Source organism: Hoplias malabaricus, chromosome 1, assembly GCF_029633855.1.
Source record: "Hoplias malabaricus isolate fHopMal1 chromosome 1, fHopMal1.hap1, whole genome shotgun sequence".
Lineage (NCBI taxonomy): Eukaryota > Metazoa > Chordata > Actinopteri > Characiformes > Erythrinidae > Hoplias > Hoplias malabaricus.
In genome coordinates, this window is record NC_089800.1 from 71,150,721 (window position 1) to 71,174,951 (window position 24,231).

Consider the following 24,231-nt stretch of genomic DNA (forward strand, 5'->3'; position numbering starts at 1 on the left):
CATGAGTTTCACATTGAATTAAGTTACGGAAACAAACCAACTTTGTGATGATATTCTAATTTGTTGAGATGCACCTGCATTGAAACAAGGAAGATGGAGAGAACAGAGTGAGTTTTTGCTTTGATCAGAACTGTCTTTACAGTGATTTATATCAAAAACACCTTTTATATTAATAAGGTTAATTTAATATTTGTCTTTGTCACTTCTGTGGCATACAGCTTGTATAAAGCAGAGTTGTAAATGTTTACAATATTCTACACAGGCACTAAGACAGACCCTCAGGTAGCGCTGGCATGAAAAGAGAGTGGTCCTTAAAAGTGAAGAGGGGAGAATAGACTCACAGCTCAATGATGGGGGATTTAACACACCTTTGGCCATTTGACATTTGCTAGGAAAACCTTAGGCTCACGTGCAGCTGTATTCTCATGCTTTTATGTGAGGATTATAGCAATGAGTGCATCTTATAGTAGCTGAACTCATATGCAATGCATGTTCTAACACTTTTTGACTGTGTGTCTAGGATAAAACACACAAGAGTCTTCTTATATAATCATCACTCTCAAGTGAACTCTTCTACTTCTGAATTACTCCTCACAGTAATTTTGCAAACACACATGATTTTCCCAGCAGCCTCCAGGAGGCCCCTGAGCATGCCCATCAGAAACCCAGCACGACTCTTGGGTCAGTCTCGTACTCTGGTGTTTTGATTTCATCCCTCAGAGCTTTCCTCGTCAGTATCAGGTTCCATCACCAGAGCAAACCCTGGACAGATCTGTACAAACCCATTCAAACTTCTGTTATCACTGTGGCTCTGACTCTGTCTTATGCAATGCAAGGAAAGTGGCTTGGCTAATACACAGATCTCACAGAAGGAGAGTAAACAAAAAGGTTCTCTAAGATAGGTGCCCCGGTCTAATTAAGCATATGATTTTTTTGATTTTCTTAAAGATGCCCTTCATCAGTCTGAATTAAATACTGGACCTTATCAAAACCGTTCTCAGTAGGGTGTGATTTTTATGTCAGCATTTGGAATAATAAATAGTGCTTCAAGTATTTGGCGACTAAAAGCCAGAGAAGCCAAAGTTTTTATGCATTTGAGGATTGTTGTGGTGACTAGGCGCGAAGTAGAAAAGAAAATGTGTTCGAAGGTAGGCGAATGCTATTGTACTAAATATTTATGCCAGAATACAAAGACACAGCCTAGTCATGGATTCAGATTCATGATCTGAATAAAGCCAGATTTGGAATTTCCATAGCTAAACTCAGAACAGCAAAGTATTAATTGTCTAACACTACAATGACCTTATCAAGTGATTAAGACCCAACTGTGAGTCTAACAGCACAATAGTCCTACCTGTCCCCACAATACAGCACTATGCGAGCCAATGCAGGCATCTCTTGACCAGTATAGCACATTTGGGGAGTGAATGTTCTCAAAGCCTTTCGAGCTTGAGACATTGTTGGCATCAGATGGGGGAAGATTGAGTTAATGGGTTGATGGGGTTGCAGGGGGCCACTGCTGAGCTACTGTCACAGATGATTTTGAATGTGATCATAATCTTGAATGTTGCAGTCAAATGTTACAGCAGGAGTTAGAACCCCCACCCCCTTCACTTGGCAATGAGAACCTAACATTTCTCTCACTCTCTCTACACACACACACACTTCAGACCATCGTCAGTGCTGAACGGGGTGGTCAATCTGGATAGAGCCGGTCAGAACCAGGTGAGACCAGCAGAGACCAGAGAGGCTTTCCCTGAACTGCTTAAACTCAAATACCTCAGGGCAGATTAATACACAGCTCAGTGTGTGGGCATTTGTGTGAGAAAGAGAGTGACATAGATAGGGGGCCACACTCAACCAATATCTTCGAAGAAAGTAGTGACGCTGATTTTGAGTTCAGCAGCAAGGGAGAAGTGAAGGTGTGTTAGTATCACACAGCTGAGAGTTCTGATTGGCTGGCTTCATTATAGTGGAACATTGTAAAGATCATACATACGGTCTGTCCATCTATCGTTTCTGCTAAATGTAATCACTTGCATTTAAAAACTATCCGTCCATATAAAGAAACCGACAGTAGGCTGTGCCGTGAACTCATGAAAACCAGTGCATCGGCTCCCACCCTCCAATTTCAAGTAACACATGTTCTCTGTTCTTATTGGCTGTAGTGTATTGTACTCTGCACTTGGAGTCTCAACACTAATCAGAGATGTTAGTTGAATGGTTGGCTATGAATATGTAAATACGCTGGAGTGGCCCAAGCTCCAGGTGGTTGAGGGCTCTCTAAAAAAGCAGCCCTGGAAGAGTCTAAACTTTGACCTGGGAGGTGGGGCACAAGCTACATCAACTAAGGCAGAACTGCAGCCATTTAAGTCCACTCACTGACTCTCAGCATCATTGTAATTTAGGCTCCAAATCCAGTGTGACCCTGAACAGGATGAAATGGTTACAGATGATGAACGAATGAATCGCATTCATTAAAAAAAATAAAGATGTGCTATGATATGGGCACTGTTTTCCCTTCATAGGATTCTTCACTGTTTGGTTGACTCTTAAAAGAAATAAAAGGTTGGGTGATCAGCCCTCCTACACACACCCACTCTTTAATAACTAGCTCAAAGCCCCAGTTTTGTACAAGCTTTTAATTGTAACAAGGTTAATTTTGTTCAAACAGTACCTTGTAGCTCACTTGTTGCTGTTGGTACATTCTGTTTATGACAGTGAAAGTTAAGTTGAGGGCATTTGCTTTGTCCTCCTCATCCCACCCCCCACCCCCTGTTCTGCTCTGGATATTTAAGGTGGAGCTGACAGAGAGGAGGTGTGGAGGAGCAGCCCAATGCCTGCTGACCCGAGACCAGCTTTGACTTCTTAAGACAACTGTGAACAGTCTGATCTTAGATCAGGATTACAGAACTGGTGGAAAACTATGCAGAAGGTCTGAGTTGATGTTTCTCAATTCTGGTGGGAATCTCAGTGGAAACTACTGCAACTTGTAGATCTGCAGATTTAAGGATTTGAAAAGTAGCTCTGACCAGGTTCCACAAAGAAGTATTCCTGTACAGGAAAATAAGTTAAAGAAATGCTCAATTAGTTTTCAGGTGAATCTTTTGAAGTTGTCCAAGACTGACTGCCACCGAACCTTCCTTTTCCTTGTTATAATAACAATTATTAATGATAACCAAATCATTTTAGCGCCTGACACGGTAATGGCTGACACCTATATTGTTAATTCAGAAACATCACCCATTTCCTGCAGTGGGTTGGGTTGTTAGTAGGCACTCCATTTGGTGAGGCCATATTGTTTGATAGGAAGTGAAAGCCAAGACTAACAGTTATGAGAGAAAGTGCAAAACTGGCCTCAGGTCAGCGTTTAAAGAGCAACTTCCACCAACACCAAATTCACACACGCTCACACGGCACTCTTTCAGCTTTATACACACATGCAAAAGTGGCGACAAGTGCTGTCCAAGTTTCTGTTACTGTCTTGAATTTACCCTCTCTACGGTGCCTTATGTCAGTTTTTTCTCGACCTAAAAAAACAAACAAACAAACAAACAAACAAATCAACCTCAGTTTTTTTTTAGACATCTGCTGTGCTTATCCAGAGCGCTTCCCATTTCCCTTCTCGTACTGCAGCTATTTGGGATTGTATTTACACCGGTTTAATGTCGTATTTGATCGTTTTGATGTGTCAAATGCATTTAGCCATTAGTCAGCCAATAAGAAATTAACCACAAGGACCAGGGTTGGGAAAGTGCCGGACAGCAAACCTAAAAATACAAACTAAATAACCCATCCATATGCTTTTCCCCATCTCTTTCATTGTAAAGCAAAAAAACAAAACGCGACACAATCGCTGAGTTTTGGATTTTGAGTCCAAATCAAGACCTGGCTGCGTTCACCTCAGATCTGTTGCTAAAAACCTTAAGTGTCCAGTTCTCCCTCTTGTGCAGTCGCTCCGAAGCCGCTGCCTTTCTTGCCCGCTGTAGCAGTGGCCCAGTGGAGGATGGCCTTGTTGGTGGTGGTTGGTAGCCTAGCCTAATGTGTGGTGGTGCGCTACGCATGCATTAAGGCTGGATAGGGGGCTGCTGGGAGGTGGAAGAGTGGACCCCAGCCTGGGCTGGAGGAGGGAGTGGGGGCAGGGGCTGCTGCTGGGCTCCGGAGTGTGTGTTTGGGGAGGGAGGAGGGGTCGGCCGCTTGAACTTGTCAGGGCTGCTGCTTCTCCTTGGGGACGGCCTCTGTGGAGAAAAGTGGGAAAGAAATGAGAACGTCATGAACGGTTAATAACGCTGCTGGTGGGGCATGGTGTGTTCAGATTTCTGTGGAGGGAGACATACCAGAGATGTTTGTCTCTCTGCAACTGAAGCGCTGGAGAGCACTGATTGGATGCATATATCATGTGGTATAACAGTGGTTATTCATGGCGAAATGGAGGAGGCAGAGAGTAATACAGTTTCTAAACAAGTTATTTGCTGTAAAAAAACAAATGTTTATATATATATATATATATATATATTATTATATATGTTATATAATATTATATATAATTGTTTTAAATATAACAGCATTTATCTTGAGAAAATATGGTAGTAAATATTTAATGCAATAAATGCAGCCAAATTATGCCTCGAAACATTTATTAAAAACAAAGCACTATTGCTTTTTATTATTTTATCTATTGCAATATTCTAACTTTTCCACCTTATATTGATGTCAAAATTTTCTTGTGATATTTGAACATTTATTTTTAATTTTGGGCATTTTCCATTCAGTAATGTATGTACATTTTCAACATTTGCAAAATCTGGATGGAAAACCCACTATATTATATTCTGTCCTTCCTATCTCTCTATCCACCCATCCATCCATCTCAGACAGTCCCACAATCCCTTTCTTCATGCATTTACAAAAAAAAAAAAAAAATGGCACAATGCCAACTAATTGCTGGCAAGAAGGATGGTGCATGTTCTCAGGATCCAAAAATTTCTGTCATGCTATCGTTAAGGTGCGCCCATAAGTGCCTCTTATACCCTTAGAACTGTTGGATAAGCAGGTGTAAAATTTATCAATAATGCATAAATGCAACTGCGTATGCACAAGTGAACCAGTCTTTGACATGAACTTATTGTCCGAGTGAATGACCAAGTGTGTGTGAATGAGAGATGCCAGCTCCTCTGTTGATCTGGTATAATCTGTGCTAGCGGACAGTGTCAAGCACACTACAGAACATCAAAAGGACCCTGAACCTTTTGTCGCCAAAACCAAACATCCCCCAGCAACCATTCAGTCTCCATAGCAACCAGCTCTGCTCTAATCCAGCTCCTTTCAGAACAGCTGTAAGGATCCTAAAACATTTAAAGCAACAATGGCTACAGGGACTTAAGAAAAAACAAACAGACGTGAGATGCATCATGGTGAAAAGGAACAGTGTGCAAGTCTGAGGGGCTCTCACAGTGTGAGCACACTGTACTGTTATTATAGTCCTGCTGACAGCACAGAAAGCACAAAATTGCATCACCAGTTTGTGTTATTACAAACTATGAATCACATGGACCTTTTGTCTCTTTTAGAAAATTTCAGTGTGTATTTATCAAGTCATTTAAACTGCAAGCACATTTGTCATAATGTGTTGGTTTTTTTAAGGTCCATTTTTATTGCCAAGTGGATGAGGCTTTTATTTTGAGCACTGAAGGTAGAGTGATAGACTGTCATTTGGTTGATATTCACACAACAGGGTTTGGTTGCCATGTGTGTCTGTCTTATATATTTGAACTTAAAGAAAAAAAAAACAATCTACTGGATCAAAACCAGCTACAGGGTTTGGACAATGAAACTGAAACACCTGGTTTTAGACCACAATAATTTATTAGTATGGTGTAGGGCCTCCTTTTGCGGCCAATACAATGTCAGTTTGTCTTGGGAATGACATATACAAGTCCTGCACAGTGGTCACAGGGATTTTAAGCCATTCTTCTTGCAGGATAGTGGCCAGGTCACTACGTGATGCTGGTGGAGGAAAACGTTTCCTGACTCGCTCCTCCAAAACACCCCAAAGTGGCTCAATAATATTTAGATCTGGTGACTGTGCAGGCCATGGGAGATGTTCAACTTCACATTCATGTTCATCAAACCAATCTTCCACCAGTCTTGCTATGTGTGTTGGTGCATTGTCGTCCTGATACACAGCACCGCCTTCAGGATACAATGTTTGAACCATTGGATGCACATGGTCTTACTGGTGCAATGTGCAATTAATGAAGATTGGCCACCAGGCTGCTCCAATTTAGCCATGAAACGTCACACACTAAAATGACAGGTGTTTCAGTTTCATTGTCTAACCCCTGTATATCATCCTTTCTCCTTTAACTAGTGAACCACATGGAACCAGTCAAACATACATGACTGCACTAATATTAAATAATGAAAATATTGGTATTCAGCAATATTCTTGCTCTGATTAAGTGATTTTAAAATTCAAAATTAAGTGATTTTATGATTATCATACCAACACTAGTTCTAATAAAGCAAAACTGAGCGCATTTCTAAACACCCCCACATTGTTGTGTTAAAAATATATCTATCAGGTTTGTCCTTTGTGTGTTTGAAGCACACTTGAAATATTGAAGAGGATTTTTAAGGTAGATTTATTAAAAAAAAAAATTACTCTTTCAATGTTATGTTATGTTTTGACATTATTTGTATGTCAAAGAGGCATATGCTGCTCTGTGTAAAGCTTTCATTAAAAAGGGACCAGTAGAAATGCTCAAAAATGGCTTGGAATAAAATCAGCACACCAGCTTATATGAGAAATAAAGGAATATTTTTACCTTCACCTGTAAAAGTTTGACCATGAAAATAAATTTAATCTGAGCCAGACCAAAATATTAGAATCCAGGATGAGCAAAAGTTTGAAATTCACGTAGATAAGCAAATGTGGTAATAGACTGTATCCAGTAATATGAGTGTCTACAACACAAGGACCTTAGAAACCAAAAGTGAGAGATTTACAGCTTTGTCCTTTTCCTGTGTGAATTTCTTTTTTTACCTTTTTAACTTAGTGGCACTTATATACAAGTCAATTCATTCAGGACCAGATAAAGACACACAATACACCCCAAAATTGGTTGCATTTTCTGCTCCTCACAAGCCACTCATCTCAAACACACTCCATTTTGGGGCGGTCAGTATTTTGTCCTGAGACCATCAGCACTTTCGGGGCTTGTTTTCTTGTTTTGTAATTTTTTCTTTTCTCAATAAAGCTTTTTAACTCTACATCATTTCTGACCCACGGTGTTAGAGCAATGTTAGACCACCGTGGATCTCTGCTGATCTGAAGGTAAAAATGGAGCAGGATTCTTTTTTCCTGTCTCTCAGATGATAACTTTAAGTTCTGTTTATCCAGTAGAGGCAGATTTCGTGCTGTTGCCAGGTCTTTCCGAGTATCCACTTACTTTCCTTTGACCGTTCTCCTGCAAGCGGATTATCTGGTATATAGTCTTTTAATATTCACTGACAAATAACTTATTTTTAGACCTTGGCCTTTGCACCGTACAGCAGGGTAAGCCTAAAGGAGTGCTGATGTTCAAATACTCCATGAGGTAGATGTGCCATGTTAGCAGTGTGTGTGTGTATTTAAGCGTATGTACCTGGACTCCATGGGAGGGTCCCGGGTGAATGTGCAGTCCTGGTGGAGTGTAGTGAGGAAGGGGGGCCCGGCTGAGTGTGGCTGGAGGCGTGAAGCCCACAGTATGACTGGCGTATGACAAACCTGCAAAACACAGGTCAAAAGTCACCAACTACTTCAAAAACTTATTATTGACAATCCTTTAAACAAAATTATTAAAGCTAAGATTTTTGCGTTACACAACAGCTGTTCATTAATACAGATAATAATGCATTATACAGTGCTAGAGATAAGCAAGATTATATAATTTCCTGTGTAAAATGTGAAGCAACTTTCTGTTATTTCTATTGTTCTCCATGTTAGCCTGGTAACACCAGGGGACAAATGACGGAGTTATGGCTACTACGTCCATGATGACATGGGGGAGAAAAAAATAATTTCTAATGCTCACATTTTAAAGAAAAAATCACTTTTGCTACTTTCAGAGATGAAAACGTATTGCTACTTTAAAATGAACTAAAATAAAAAGCCAAGCTTCGTTAGATTAAAAGCAATGAGTAATGACCTAATTTGGTTCAGTTTCCCCTTACATTCTTTCCACCTTATTTAGGCCATCACTTGATATTTAATGGTGATCGCCCACTTCAGTTCAAGACTCAAGACGGCTGAGGAAACCGTTCCTTAAAATCTTCAAACAGCAGTTAATGAGATAACAGCCAGACTTTTTCCATTTGTTTAAGACTTGGCAGAGTTCCTGTAGTTCCCTCTTTTATGCTTCAATAATCATTAGCCTACATTAACTATCATCCAGTGTTCTTGTCCAAGTCAAAAGGCACAGTCTGAAGAACAAATTAATTCCTGGAGCCCAGACTGCATAGTTTCCCTGTAACTAGGACACTAGTTTCTGTGAGGTCCTGCAGGACAGGGAAATAAATGAACATGGATAATTCCTAATACATTTTTGTCTGCATCAGCAGACATTTAAGGTAGAATATTTATGCTGTTGTATTCCTCAATCCAAGGACCTTATTTAATAGACACATTTATTAGATATTAAACTTTAATATCACAATTAATGTAAGCAAAGATATCACTATTTTTAAAACGTGTACGTTCAAAATATACTGCTACACATTTCAGCAAGTAATTATAATCCGTAAAAACATTTATAATCCTCAATTGTGTTGTTTTTGTGGAAATATTTGCTGCAAAGACATAATCGAGTTCCCTTTTTAAGGGACATGTTTATTTCAAATATCTCATGGCGCACAAAGGTGAATGTGTTTGAATGTAACGTTAAATCGTTTAAGGTGGAACTTAATGTTAATGTTGGCAGCAGAATACGGAGCTCTATTTAAGGTAGAAAAAAAACTTCAAAACTTAAGGTGGGTGGGAATTCTATAAATTATAGTGCCATTTAAGGTGGAACAAAGAGCATAAACTTATATTATTGCATGGCACATAAAACCATTGATCACCCTGTCCTGAGATTTGAAACCACAGTTTTGGCTCTGTCACTGCACCATGTTTCCCCTGACACAAAACAAACCCATGTTACAAGCAGAGCAGTGCTGCAGACATAAAATAACAGTGCATGGGGCAATCTATATTTTTTATTCACATTATAGGAATAAAAATATCCCAAAATAGCATTCAGTTTGCAAGCAGTGAAGCTTGTTTGTTTTGTACACATACCTGGGGAGATTGGGCGGCTGGAGGAAGGGGAGGGGGTGTAGGGGATGGGACTGGACACAGTGCGAGCTCTCAATCCCTGAGCAGACATCTCATTAAAATACCTACATAGAGACGTTGTCAGAGAGAGATTATTGTTAAACAAGTAAACAACGATAATAACGATGATGCTAACTACTAATAATAAATGTATTAGTCCCTTTTTATATGAAGTAGCAGTTGGTCATTGCTTCAATGTATTAGATTATGTTAAACCTATGTGAAACATAACTGCCCCCTTGTGGTTGACCCATTCTATGGTACATAAACTGGTTCATTGAGTAACAATGATGCAATAAATTTCTTTGCTACACATGACTTTATAGAAATCCATTAATTATCACTTTAATACATATTGTTTGGAAAATGTCTGATTTGTGGATGGTGGTACCTCTCGTCATCCATCTCCAAGCTACTCTCACTCTCGCTGAGCTGCCTGCATAAAGCCTCTCTCCTCTCCATCTCTCTCTGAAGCTTCCTTTGCAGACGCATGTTCTCCTCCCTCATCTGTCGCTCCTCTTCAATGTACTGAGCCCTCTTCTCCGTGTCTGGGACAAGAACAGTTAGAACATGAGTATGAAAAATTGAGAAAGAGCAACAAACTGTAAAAATGTATGTTAGAGAGAGATCTGATTGCTTCAGCATTTTACTTTTTTTTGTTTTCTGCTGGTGTTATTTTAAAACAATGGGATTGGAGTCAACTGAGCACATCCCATAAAGGTTATATTTATGGTTTAAAATATATATATATATATATATTAAAATAAATAAATAAATAATAAAATAAAATAACACACTACAATCTGTCTGTCAAAAATAAAAGGATACATCTACCAAACCATTACTTCAGCTTATTACATCATTGTTTACCCATGTAAATGCAGAGTGCTCCCTCTAGTGTCTCATCAAAAAAAGTACACTGACATCAAAACTCATAGCTGAACTGCCATATCAAAGGGAATTGGATAGATAGATAAATACATAGATAAATAAATAAATAATTATTTATTTATTTATGAAGACACCTGCCAGTAAAAATGACAATGCTTTTCAGCAGAAATAAGATAAAAACTTATTTATCTTAAACTAAAAAACCATAATCCAAACAAATCTCCACAACTAAATATAACATTATAATGAATAAGTGGGCGGCACGGTGGTGCAGCAGGTAGTGTTGCAGTCACAGAGCTCCAGTGACCTGGAGGTTGTGGTTTTGACTCCTGCTCCAAGTGACTGTCTGTGAGGAGTTCTCCCTGTGTCTGCGTGGGTTTCCTCCGGGTGCTCCGGTTTCCTCCCACAGTGCAAAAACACACGGTGGTAGGTGGATTGGTGACTCAAGTGTCCGTAGGTGTGAGTGAATGTGTGTGTTGCCCTGTGAAGGACTAGCGCCCCCTCCAGGGTGTTCCTGCCTTGCACCCAATGATTCCAGGTAGGCTCTGGACCCACAGCAACCCTGAACTGGATAAGCGCTTACAGATAATCAATGAATTAATTAATTAATAAATAAGTGACCTCCCCCCCTTTCAAAGTTCAGTGTTGGGAGATGGTTGTAATTTCTGCCTACCATGGTCCAAGTATTTCCAATATAATTAATGATGTGGGATGTGCTAGGATGACCACAATCCATTTTTAAAGTAATACCAGAAGAAAATAAAACTCTCTTTCTCTATAGGAGCTTATTGACAGCACCAAATTATTTAAAGCCCACAACACTGAGCAGTCTTCTGACTGTGAAAGGATGGATGGAAAAATTGAGTGGAACCTGATATGAATTTCTCCTCTCTTTCAAAGATACAAACCAAGTGATGGTGACAGATTTGATTTTACATCGGGGTACCCATAAATGTGAAATCTCTCTCTCTGTGTGTGTGTTGCTCACGCTGTAGCTCAGTAGTGCGAAGGCTTCGTTTGAGCCTCTCCACCTCACTCTTCAGGAAACGAATGTGCCGCATCATGTTCTCAGGAGAGTCAATCTCCATGGAAACCTCCCGTGGAGAGGGTGGGGCTGACACAGGCTGGTCAAGCTTCTCTTGCAGAATCCTGCCAATGAAAGAGAGAGAGGGTGGGGCCAATGTTAATCAAAATACACCAGCAACAGTAATTGATAAGCATGAAAACAGCAGATGTTGGCCTATGCTTTTTCCTTTATTAAAGCATCAATAAGTAATTTTCTTCCAAAGCATATATAGCATGCATAAAAATGATAATAAATATTATATTTTTTATTTGAAATTTTTGAATAAAACTACTTTGTAGTGCTTGGATGAATAAGTTTATGCTTCATGCTGGTCCCACACCAGTTTGCTGGTCAATAGGTTTATTACAGAATATGACACATCCAGGCCGGTGGGGGTTTAGTAAAATTGGCCTTTTGTAATATGATAAGGAATCAGGAAATGATAAGTCTTTAATAATTATGGACATTAAAGAGGTAAGCACCTTTTCTCAGCCTCCAGCTTGTCCATGCGCTTCCAGAGCCGGTTGACCAGGGCTTCCTGCTCCTGTTCTAGAGTGTTCTCCAAGTCTATCTTCTCACGACGCAGCTGAAAACACACCCATTTTTTTTAACAGCTTTAAGTTTTTGTTGATTACAATTTTACCCACATTTTAGTCCTTCTGCTCATATTTGTTCTCTATCAATTTTCACCTTAAAAGGGATGAGGCTAGCACAAGCTTCCTACAGTAACCACGTAGTTCCACTGCATCTTTTCAACAGTAACAGCCCATGTTGTCACATAAGCTGACAGTAGTCAGTGTAGTGTAGCACCAAACTGAACGATATTAGAAATGGAGCAATATCGCTCACACAGAGAGAAGACTCTTATAATCTCCCAGACACCTATGTCATTGTTGTTAACAGTGTTTTTGTGTCCCAACAGTAAACACTATCCAGGTTTAGCGCTTCCATCCTCGTGCTTGAGCCTCCCATAACAGCAAGGTCTAACGAGGGGTAGCACTAATAGTGCTTTTTCACTGCATGGACCCTACTCGACTCGGCTCACATCTACTCAATTCCTTTTCGTTTTCATGCGACTCACAATGGCAGCTTGTAAAATTACACTGTGGTCTTTTGAAAAGGCTCCTTGAATTAGCCGCAGGCAAAAGACTCCAGCAAGAACCGGACGGAGCAACAAGGAACAGAAAAACTGATGCAGAGCTGTATTCAGTCATAAAATACAACACCAAAAGATGTGTAGAGTGGAGTAAAGCAGCTACCATGCTGTGAAGAAGCACCATGTTTGCTTTAAATGGGATTTCCAGGGGTAAGTTCATGAGCACTGCAAGAGTTGGATGGTCTCTATCTGACTTCTTTTGTTTTAGAATGAGTATTATGTACCAAACCCTCTCATAGTACTTCAAAGGAAATTCCATGACTCAAATTGAATCAGTTTTTGCTGTACACACTTAATATTATATTTCTTCAAGAATTCTCCATCAATCTAAAGAAACCCTTCATGACGTAAAGAACTTTTTAATCATGCAAAAGGTTCCTCGAATTTTCAGGGATCTTTATAGAATAATTTTTTTTTACTAAAGACCCTTGAAGAACTATAATATTTAGGTGTGTAATATTAACAACACAGTCAGAACAGGGTTCGACAAAGTGTTGGAAAACTTTAAAAATAAACGTGACATACTTGTTCTAGGGTGAGCTGCTTGGAGATTGTGTCGTTCTCAAGCTTCTTGATCTTCTTCATCAATTTGTTCACTTGAAACTCCTGCTCTTGCTCCAAATGCTGCTCCAACTCTGCCTTCTCATGCTGGAGCTACAGAGGGCAAAAAAAAATAAAATAAAAAATAGTGAGAGAGCGAGACGTTGAACAGCATTGTTTTTAAGCTATGCCCACAGTGTAACAGATGACTGTACATTATCCAGATGTATGAAGCCATACAAGCCTCAAGGACACTGGAGTATCCAAAACTCAGTGCAGTTTGAAATAAATGCTTGAGGATTTAGACATTTCACCACGACTAACATTCTTCCGAATTAGTCAGTATCTAATCTTGCCCCTGTCCAATAAATCAATAATTCAATACATGAATTTCATACAACACAAAATGTTTTCTCTCCTGAAAAATTGAGAGTTTTCTTTTTTCTTTTAAGAGCGACAATATGAATATAATTGAACACACCAAGAGAGAAAAATGGAACTTTCACACAGTTCCAGTAAAGTGGTTACAGGACTCTGTGGCTTACTAAAATAAATGGACTACATTACGAACACAAATCAGCCTGCATGTTATTTGTACAGAAGGTCTGGTTAAGATCCAGATAATGTGTCACTACGTCCTACTGAGGCACATACGGTGGAGGAGGTGACTCAGATGGCCAGCATTCTTCCCAGCACTGCCTATTCCTGACAAAGCCTTGTTATTTCACTGAACTTTAGACTGTGGCAATCCCCCACACAACTGCCTGCCAATCTTCATACACATGGCCTGCTGTTTTACAGTAGGTTCCTCCAGATAAACTGATCCCTATTAGTACAAGACAAGAGAACTCCAGGCAATAAACTGAATGTACATAATCTGATCATGTGATACCAGTTATTAAAGCCACATGCCAAACATTTTGTAAATGATACAATATCCCCTTTGTCCCCAGACAGGTGGGAACGCAGCATTAAACATCTAAATGTGGCTGCTACAAATGTCAAACTGCTCATTTTAACTAAATTAATTATTGGTTATATTGTGAACGCCAAAATTATGCATCCATTTACTGCTGCATAATAATTTGGCATCTGATAACATACATTTATAATTTCAGCTGGATTTCACACTGCATTTTAGTGCTGCAGGCAGCTGATCTGAGCTACTGCCTTAATTATGCTGTGGGCGTACTAGAGCACAATTGTTGGAAATGCAATAAAGATATGGACATTCCCCTGATAAAGTACCTATAAGATTTTAGAACCTTTTCAAGTGGGTAAATATTTACAGTGACTGGCCAATTTTGAAAGTCTGGAAGCTTGGGAATATACTTCAAGAGGATCTGAGAACAGTGGCTAAAGCCCTGCAATAAACTTGCACAGCTAAAATCTGTAGAAGCACACATCTCAAACCTTCAATGTCATGTAATCACTAAGTCTGAATACTAAATAATTAGACCCAAGGAATCTTGGCAGACTGTCTACAATTGGAGAGAGAGGAAATGTGTCTTTAAAAGAGGACTACAGTATCTTTCATTTCATAGCCCAACACATGAAAAGAAACAGTACAGTTACTGTAAGGCATCTGGTGATATACTCATGTAATGTACACAGACTATACAAACCACCAATGACTAACTCCTAGTCCAAGAGTTCTGTCCAGTTACACACCCACAACACCCACACATCCCCCTTAAAACATGTCATTTGATCAGCTCTAGAACACACTGACTCAGTCTCTCCTTACTCACAGCACCTGCCCAATACCACACAAAACACGGTATCCAGAGTGGTGTCCAAAGCACTGGAGAACTGAATCCTAACCCAACGTAAAGTCCCAGCACTAGCTCTACTCCTCCAATCAAACTGGGATGGAAGAAGTTACATTTTATGAGCTGACATTTTGAACTAGGTACTAAATAGCTTTTATGGTACCAAATGACATCTTTAGCAGGAGTGGGCGATATGGCCCTAAAATTATATCATGATATTTCAGGGTATTTTTACAATAACACTATTCTTGTCGATGACAAAACACTGATAAATAGTTTGATTTCAAGAATACAACTGCAATAAAATAATAGTTAATGTTTTATTTTTAGTGTAAATATAAACTTTTCAGTAAAATTTAGTAGCTAAAAATAAATAAAAAAAAGGTAAACATTTAGTCATTTTGTACACAACAGTAACTTGCCAAGATTTTGATTTTGTATAAAATTATATAATAAAATAAATATATCCACCAAAATACTAAACTGCAGAATGCATGCGTGTAAACAGCAAATGTAAGCAATCACACCATAAAATACCCTGTAAGCTTCACAGTAAATAACAAAAAATATAAAATATAATATGCTATGCTGGGTCAGTAGATCCTGGCTGGGTTAGAGATCACATAGGCTGGTAAGCTCACTTCTAGCCATTTTTCTTCTCCTTGTACACAACTGGGTGCTTCTGGTGGTGAAACAGATTAGTTTTGGTTCCCCCTTTTGCTGTTACAGACATCCTCAGTGTCTAGTGTGGTTTGTTGTACATTTGATATTTGTAACCAAACCCCCTCCACATGACTGGCTCCCCCCTTCTTGGAACCACAGCAGAGTCACTTTCTGCCATTCTTGTGGTACCTAAATGACTCCCATAACTAATCTAGGCCACATTATGCATAATGTCATTGCATAAACTAGTCAGAATAATGCATTTTGTTTTGTTCAATTTTTACTATCATCGCAAATGATACAAAATGGCACAGCCCTATACTTCAGTGTGTGTGTGTATTTAAGACAATAAAAATGCTTGCTTCGAAATCTACTTTAAAGATTGGATGTCCAAATTATCATGTCATCAATATCAGTGCTTCTAAATCCCACATTCAGATTTAAGCCACACAAATATTGGTTTCCAGTTTTAAAAGTTATTAAAAAAAAAAAACGTACGGTTCTAGAATCAGTTCAGAAGTTAGTGTTTCACACATTCACTTTCAACCAAGTATGACATGAGTGTGAATGATTTCAAGAAATGACATGAAAATGTACCTATTTGAGGTCTGTTATAATACCTGGGAAATAACCAAGTTAATGTGTGAACAGAAGTTAAGACTTTATTGAGAAACACTAACATTTCAATCTAGATTTATATACAGTTCCGGTATTCTATTTGTGAGGACAAGAGTATTTGGAACACGATTATACATTTTTTCATTTATTTGTTTAGCATTGTTTTCTGGGGTAGGATTAAAAAGCATGTTTGCAAATTTGTTTCAGAAATTAAGCTGCTGGCTCTTGTGCAAAATATTACCTCCCATTCCTAAGAATATCAAAGCAAGTATGAACACATGCACCCTTAATAGCTGCATGTGTGAATGACCCAAATCCCAAATTCTTGATGACTTTGAGTTTTGTTTGTGAAAAGGGTTTCCAACAACAAGCACGGACATGACTTTCCTGACACTTGGTGTCTCAAATGTCCCACTCAGCTCTGCATGTTTCATTTATAGTTTTCTGGTCTGCTCTCTTACCTGCATGAGTTTCCGGGACAGGTCATTAGTGAGGAACTCCTCTTCTTTCTCATAGTTTACAGCAAGTGTCTCTTTCTCTTTCTGCAGAGCTTGGATCTTCTTGAACAGGGTATTTGAGATGAACTCCTCTTCTTGTTCTGCCCTTGCTTGCTGCAAAAACAATCAAGACACCTTTAGATTTAATTCTTGAGATGCAGTATAAGGAATGAAACTACAGCATAATGAAAAAAAGGCATTATTCGTGATATTATTTTGCATAGTTACAATTGGTGCCACATTAAATGAGGCTACAGTTATTGATTTATTTACTTATTTTCAAACATTTGAGAAAGAATAAGGAAAAAAAGGCTTCATTAAATTAGATAATTGTTTAATAGGCTAATTACATGTTAGTTTTAATAACACATGGCTGTCTCCCAATACTTGAAGGGTATAATTTAGAGGTGGTGGACGATATGGCCATAAAATAATATCACAATATTTCAGGTTATTTTGGCGATTTGAAAACACACTGAAAAACTCTTTTATTAATTTCAATAACACAAAAGAATTTAAAAAAAATGTAAAAGAATTCTGCAATATTATTGTGCATGGTACAATATGGCACAGCCCTAGTATTGTTTTACTACTATGATACACCAATGACATACACAAAAGAGGTTACACCAGTCATTGTTTCATAAGCCCAAATGTGTACAAAAGCCGGAAATGTCCCAAATCAAGGTAACAGACCTGGTGGGAATTCAATTTAGACAGCCACATGCAAATCAGCCCTATGTGAAAAGCTGCAAATTTCCTAAACCAAACAATGGCACCAATATAAGCCCCCCAACAAAGCCATAATCTTTCCACTATTCTTTGCTATGCTTGAAACCCAAATACCAGCTTCATACCATCTCCAGCTAGAGGCATTTGTCATGCCCTAATTAAGAGATTATTTTGCAGCACCCACTTTGGTTTTAGCATTTATCTAATTTATATCAGAGGCAAATTATGTACAACCAAATCTACTAAGGACAGTGGGACAGTCAGTTTTAGATCTAAGCTGTGCTCAGCTCTAGGGAATAATGCTGTTACCCCTTTTAGTAAGAGCACAAAAGAAATGCAACATCACTGGTTTTAAAGACAATGTTCACCAGAGACTACAATCCTGTTCCTCTCTCTTTCAGCAGTTTATATACTATATGGCCAAATACATTGTTCGTCCAACATTTGTTCTGAAATCAAAAAGGTACAGAGTTTGTTCCCCTGTTGCTACACTTCTGAGAAGACTTCAGACAAGACACAGGAACACTGCTGTGAAGATATGATGTAATTTTGTCATGAGAATGTGAGTGAGGTCAGGTACTGATGATGTATGATTAGCTCTGGATCACAAATATCACTCCAGCTTTTCCCAGAGGTAATGAAAGGAGATCCATCTCTCCAAAGAGCAAAGTTCCACAGCTCCACTTTCCAAAGCAAGACCAGGACCCCGTTTCCAGCTGGTCATTTCATGTCACTAATATATGCACTGAATTCTGATAAAGTATTATCCACTGGCATTTCTACTTGGTCAAATGTGTCTCTAGTTGATGAAACTGTAAAGTCATTTCTATAAGAAACAAATCATGCAAATCACTGTGTTGTGATTTTGGGGGTTTGTTCAAAATGAAAGGGGTTTTCTATGTAAAGACAGTGCTTACATGGTGAGTGGTCTTCATTATGAAGGTTTTTGAGAAAATTAGAGGGGGTTTTAAATATAAGGGGGGGGGTGGCTGCAAAAAAGAGTGGTTTTGGTTAAAATGAGAGGGCTTTTCCATTATAAAAAAAGAGGAGTTTGGGTTAAAATGTGAAGGGGTTTTAAATATTGAATGTAGCTTGGCGAAACAGATGGATTTACATGGGTCTAAAATACATCTGACACCGCCTTTAATGGTTTGAAATAAGATTTAAATCTGTTTTAAATGCTTCATTGCTTGTATCGATCGAGATGTTACAGAAGATGAACACATTCCACACTTGTATTTGTATATGGATAACCCTGATCCAGGCATATTTATGATGATCATGACCCATGAACTGACCAGATGTAAACTTGATGTTAAATTATATGCATGAAACAACAAACAAGCAAGAGGAGAGAGACTGGCAAAGTGAGGTGTGGTGGCTTTCCTCGGACCATAATCCACATTTTCTCACATCTCTCAGTTCTGAACAGTATACATTCCATCCCACAATCCTTATTAATAAGCCTGTTCTGGTACTATATCTTACTGCAAATATTAGTGTTTCACTGATACCATATTGGTATCGGCACTAATACTGGTACTTAATCACAGTATTGGTATCGGCTACAGAGATCACTGATACCAAAGGTGTGTTGGAAATGGCCCACTACTCACTATTCCCTACATGTAGTACACAGGGCACTTTTTGGGACACACCCAGTAAAGCAGATACTGACGCAAATTTGTGCTGCTAGATGCAGCTCAAATTTGGATCATAAACAGACTGGGTATTTCAAGTTCACACTACACAACTGTTTATATTGCTTTTTACAGAGACTGATTAATGTCACACACATGACACGACCAGGGATAACACACTAGATGACCGCAAACTCCCCAACCAAACATGCAATTTGTGTGTTCTTGGAGAGACATAAATATGGACGTACAACTTGCCGTGGTTATTGTTTGTGCTGCTATTTGTGTAGATCCACCAAGGTAAAAATACCTGTAAAATATCTTTGGGTCGCGGATGGGAAAAACTGTCAATGCACACTGCATTGAGAGAGTTAACTAGAACAGTTCATAGTTGCGGCTACGTTCCACCTTAAATTCTACAGAAACAGCGGTAGCCACAGCATGTGCCATGGTGTTGCATCATTTAATGTGGAATGGAAAATTAAAACACAGTTGGAATAAAGGCTGTAACCGCATGATGTGTGGTTCACTATGTTCTCCTACAGGTAATAAATGTTGTGCCTGTGTTTACTTTCTGTGCTCTATTCTCATTGGCCATTGAGGGGACTCGTTCAGCTTTGGGTTGGTGGAGAGTTTACATTGCGCGACTACGTCCAAAATCAGACCGAAAAAAATCAAACATTTGACATTTGAGACTGGTCTGAAACGCGATTTCAAAGCAAACATATTTAAAATCTGGCTAAAAGTCATGTAGTGTAAGCCCAGCTTAAGGCATGCCAAAGAACATTGACTTCATTCAAGCAACCACAAAGAAAAATGCTAACACAGGTCAGCAGCAGTCCTTAGAAAGTGCATTTCATAGTCGTGACAGATATCCTCCTGACAGTGTAAAAAGCTGTTCAGTCAGTTTAGACTATGTCTTCTTACTTGTATTTATTACTACATTGTGGAAATTTTTATTTTTTCATGGTTTTGAAACTTTACATTTTTTAACAGGCAATTAATAAAGAAGTAAAATGTTGGTGTTTATCTTCTTATCGATACAGATTACAAATAAAATCTGTAAGTATAGCAATATAAATATGTGGATTTATGGCCACCTATCTAGTAACTAAGATGGATAGAGTTGCTTTCAGAAGGGAAGATGTGGTATCAGTGCATCCGTAAAATATATGCATTGTATAAGTGTAAATATGTCCATAAGCGGTGCTTTTATGTACAGAGATAACCAATTCCTTGTCCCTTGTCAGTAGTTCTTAAAAGTACCCTTTGTTTGTATTTTTAATGACACATTAAGACATTTACTACTTGGCAGATAATAATATAATGACTCTGAATTGCTAAACGTATTACTGCTGCTTTCCTCAACTTATATTTCTGCAGGTGGCTAGATATTGGTGCAGGACTAAAATAAACATCTTAGATCTTTATACTTGGATACAAACGTTAAAAACGGTATTTATTTTTTCATTAAAACTGGAAGCTTAACGGTCAGCGCTTATTTGGCAGATGTGTGACCAGTTATGAGTCACTTGAGTGCTGTTCGAATATATAGCTGAATTCTGGTTCTGCAAATGATTCTCAAACACCTTTACAACATATAACAAGTGAATACAAGCGCTGAAGGTCAGCAGAGCTGGTTATATCACTCATATGAACGGCCGCACCGCTAACTTGCCCAAATTGTCTTTGTTGTTGTGGCTAACTTAGCTTAGCTCAACGTGATAGAACCGAAGCTTGGGGCGCCAGAATGTAACCAATGTACCATTTAAGGTGGAAATGTAATATTTTAAAAAGAAGCTGGATAATAAGAAACCATTTAACAAAATTAACAAAATCTAACACACGTTAGTTTTCTTAAGCGCATTCAGATGAATGAATTAAACGTGCGTAATGTTACATAAAGTAACAAGTAAATAAATATATAACCCTAGCTATGCACGTATTAACCGCTAGCTATGCCAGATAGCTTAGCAACCAACATGCTGCATTAAAAGCTAATATATCAGATATAACATATCTTTCTTTTGCGAATGAATAGGTGACATTTGCTCCTGTGGGTTGAATCCAATGTTAGCGACGCTTGTCATTTTTTGCGAACTTATAAAATAAGTAAAACCAAATAAACAAAGAGTTTACATTAGAAAATATCCCGTTCCACCTTAAATGTAAAGTTAACTGCAGCACCGTTTAAGGTAGACACAATATCCGAACAAGAATCCAACTTTATTGGATCTTTTTTGGACCCTGTCCAACTGCTGCCGCATTTAAGGTGGAACAGAACGTTAGCTAAACTTGAGTATGACCAAATCACGTCTCTTTGGACTGAATCCATCACTGCTGCAGCATTTAAGGTGGAAATTAATAAATTAAATAAGAAGCTGGCCAATCAGGTGTCTATTTTAGCTTCGCTAAAAAAGACTCAAAGTGCTACAGTTTATCAATTCAAAATAATCCAACTTCATCTACTGCAACATTTAAGTTAGAAAGAAAATCTGAGTAAAATGTAGCCAAATTCATTCTTAACAAAACCCAGTCTGGCTGCTGCAGCACTTAAGGTGGAAGGGACAATTCATACACGTTAACTACGGTCTTACGATGGTGACGCTGGCTTTGCGCAAGCTGTGGTTCTCCTCTTGCAAAGACTTGCACTTGAGCTTGAAGGTCTCCAGCTCGATCTTGAGCACTTTGTTCTCCTGCTGCAGCGAAGCGAGGCGGTTGGTGAGCTCTTCGAGGCGAAAGTGGGAGATGAGGACGCCCTGCTTGGGCGCCGCGGCGGAGGCTGAGGCGGAGGAACCGCCGGAGGACAGCGGCGGCGCTGAGCCGCTGCAGCCTGCGCCATCCGTGTCGCTCTCGCTGGCGCTGTCTGCCATCGTCGCGCCGCCGGGGAGCACGGACCACGGAGACCTGAACCGAGCACCGGGGAGGGTGTGCGTGCGTGAGAGAGAAAACAGCACGACAGCTGAGGAGAGACAGCGCGTGTGCGCGAGACCTCCTCGAGAGTTGCGAGAGCTACGAGAGAGTGACGTAAGAATAACGCGAGAGTTAGGGCTGTTGCTATACATACCCTACATCCTGCGAGGTACAAAATGTATACATACACAAGTACACAGTGTTAGTGTGTAGCTCATAATTTGGACACTGTTCTAATTTCGAGTCATTTTAAACAAGGCGGCGTCTCAAACCACCCTCCAACATGCTTAAATATCGGTAATCTTCAGCAATACGTCATGTTTAATTTTAATTAGGGTGTGTTTCCCAAGATAATAATATTTTATAAAAAAGACTTGAACAGAAAAACGGCTGATGCATTGCCAAAACTTAATTGAATTCTCCATAAAACCAATCTATTTAAAAGTTATTTCTAAAAATAAAAATCCCCTAAGGACACGAAAGTGGATTAAATGTAACTGTACACCTAACCTTCATTCAGTACGTCCTTGCAGTGGAAAAGCTCCATTAGTCACCTCACCTACTTGTCAAGTTGATGAATCATTTATCATATAAAGACACCACATGGACAGATTCACAAGGTAAAAAACATGAATTACAACAGAAAGGGTCTTTTTGTCTTATTAATAAAGAGTATTGATAGTATAGTATTTGTATTATTGTATAGCATAGGAAAATGCAGTCTCAACATATTGACCACCTCCATGTTTCTACACTCACTGTCAATTCTCTCAGTTCCACTGACCATAGAGGATCAAGTTGTACTTCTACAATTACAGTCTGATGTTTACCTGTTTCTCTACATACTTGTTAGCCCATCTTCAATGGTCAGGACCCCACTGGACCACAAAAGAGCAGGTGAACAAAAGAATTAGGTGGTGGATCAATCTCAGCGCTACAATGACACTGACATAGTGGTGTGTTAGTGAGTGAATTCGACCAAAATGATCAAACCAACAGCGTATTGTGGGGGGTGTCCTGTGTCCACTGATAAAGGACTAGAGAATGACCAACACAAACTGTGCAGCAACAGATGATCTACTCTCTCTGACGTTTCAAGGTGGACCACCGAGTAGGTGTGTTAGGGTGTGGAGTGGACAGTGAGTGGACACAGAACTCCAGCAGCACTGCTGTGTCTCATCCACCACATGAATATTTAGCAATACTTCCAAAAGTCTTTGTGTGCAAATAAAAAGGTATATATTCGTGATTTAATTAATTAATTAATTATTCATTTTATACCTAATTTATATTTAGCTAGAACTCCTCCTGTCACACAATTGCCAGCCTGAAAGCACATGCTTTTTCTGAGACCTGTGTCATTTTCAAACTGCCACTAACCCAGTGTCATCAGAGCTCATTATGGTTGTAGGAGAACACTAATTGCCAGATTCTGCTAAGTCAGCTAACAGACAAAGAACAAAGGACAAAGAATCATGAATACTCTTTACCATTTAGTCCATTTCATTGTCATGGTGCAAACAATTGCAGGGCAGTCAGGAAATATAGTCCCTCCAGTGAGCAGTACCTGGTATACCTCCAGCAGGGGTCGTCCAGGAACCAACAAAAAGCTCCTCTCAACATGAAGGAGCAATGGTTCTGCTCTTAGCGGATCATGGAGATTGTGCCCAGTAACCCACAAGAGAAAACTCATGTCGACTACTTGTATCTGTGATCTGGTTCTTTCAGTCATTACCCAAAGCTCCTGACCATATGTGAGAGTAGGGGAAGCTGACAGAAGCCCTTCTCAGGTCCTGATGAACACCAGGAACATAGTTTTTGTATATTTTTAACATTATCATTATCCCTGTGTAGCTGCAGTTACTAGAAACACTTAATATAAAATATAAACCCTTTCTAGTTTTATATATTTTATGTATTTACTCAGAATACAATACCATAATCTATTAAACACAAAAACGGGCACACACCCGAATGTAGAAGACTTGAGTTTTTTTCCATTCAAAAAAAAACAACAAAAAAAAAAAATCTTGTGATGATGCAGTCGCATCACTAGATGTCACTGTTTGCATATTTGTAGAAAGCATTCTGCTGTTTCATTCATTAGAACCCAGAGAAACAAATGAACAATTAATCTAAATTAGGCAGTGTTTTTCAGTAATTATGGCATAATTACTCATCATGGAATCCACTATATTTATGGTTTTAAAATGTCTTGAAAGCCTATTCGACGATTGGCAGAATTACATCATGCCTTATGGAATGCTTTCATTTTTCAAATAGCAAGGAACATAAGCTTAACATGAATTACTTAAAACAGTTGTCCTTTCAGCAAATACTGAAGTCCTTTACATAAAATTGCACAGTATTTGCATTTAACCTACACAC

At 38.9% G+C, this 24,231-nt stretch overlaps 1 protein-coding gene across 1 annotated transcript; it reads right to left on the reverse strand.

Moving 5' to 3' along the window:
• Positions 1-184: 184 nt before the first annotated feature.
• Positions 185-21,947, reverse strand: ccdc6a (coiled-coil domain containing 6a). Its single transcript, XM_066672781.1, has 9 exons — positions 21,528-21,947; positions 16,523-16,672; positions 12,994-13,122; positions 11,795-11,898; positions 11,235-11,395; positions 9,747-9,903; positions 9,320-9,420; positions 7,647-7,768; positions 185-4,238 (listed from the first exon to the last, which is right to left on the reverse strand). The coding sequence occupies exons 1-9, from the start codon at positions 21,801-21,803 to the stop codon at positions 4,068-4,070; spliced, it is 1,371 nt and encodes a 456-aa protein (XP_066528878.1). The 5' UTR covers positions 21,804-21,947; the 3' UTR covers positions 185-4,067.
• Between the last annotated feature and the right edge of the window lie 2,284 nt (positions 21,948-24,231).

Coding starts and splice junctions, on each gene's coding strand:
- ccdc6a (XM_066672781.1), bottom strand. CDS start 21,803: ATGGCAGACAGCGCCAGCGAGAGCGACACGGATGGCGCAGGCTGCAGC. Junction 11,396..11,794: donor AAGCTGGAGGCTGAGAAAAG/GTGCTTACCTCT, acceptor TTTCATTGGCAG/GATTCTGCAAGAGAAGCTTG. Junction 4,239..7,646: donor GACCCTCCCATGGAGTCCAG/GTACATACGCTT, acceptor TTTTCTCCACAG/AGGCCGTCCCCAAGGAGAAG.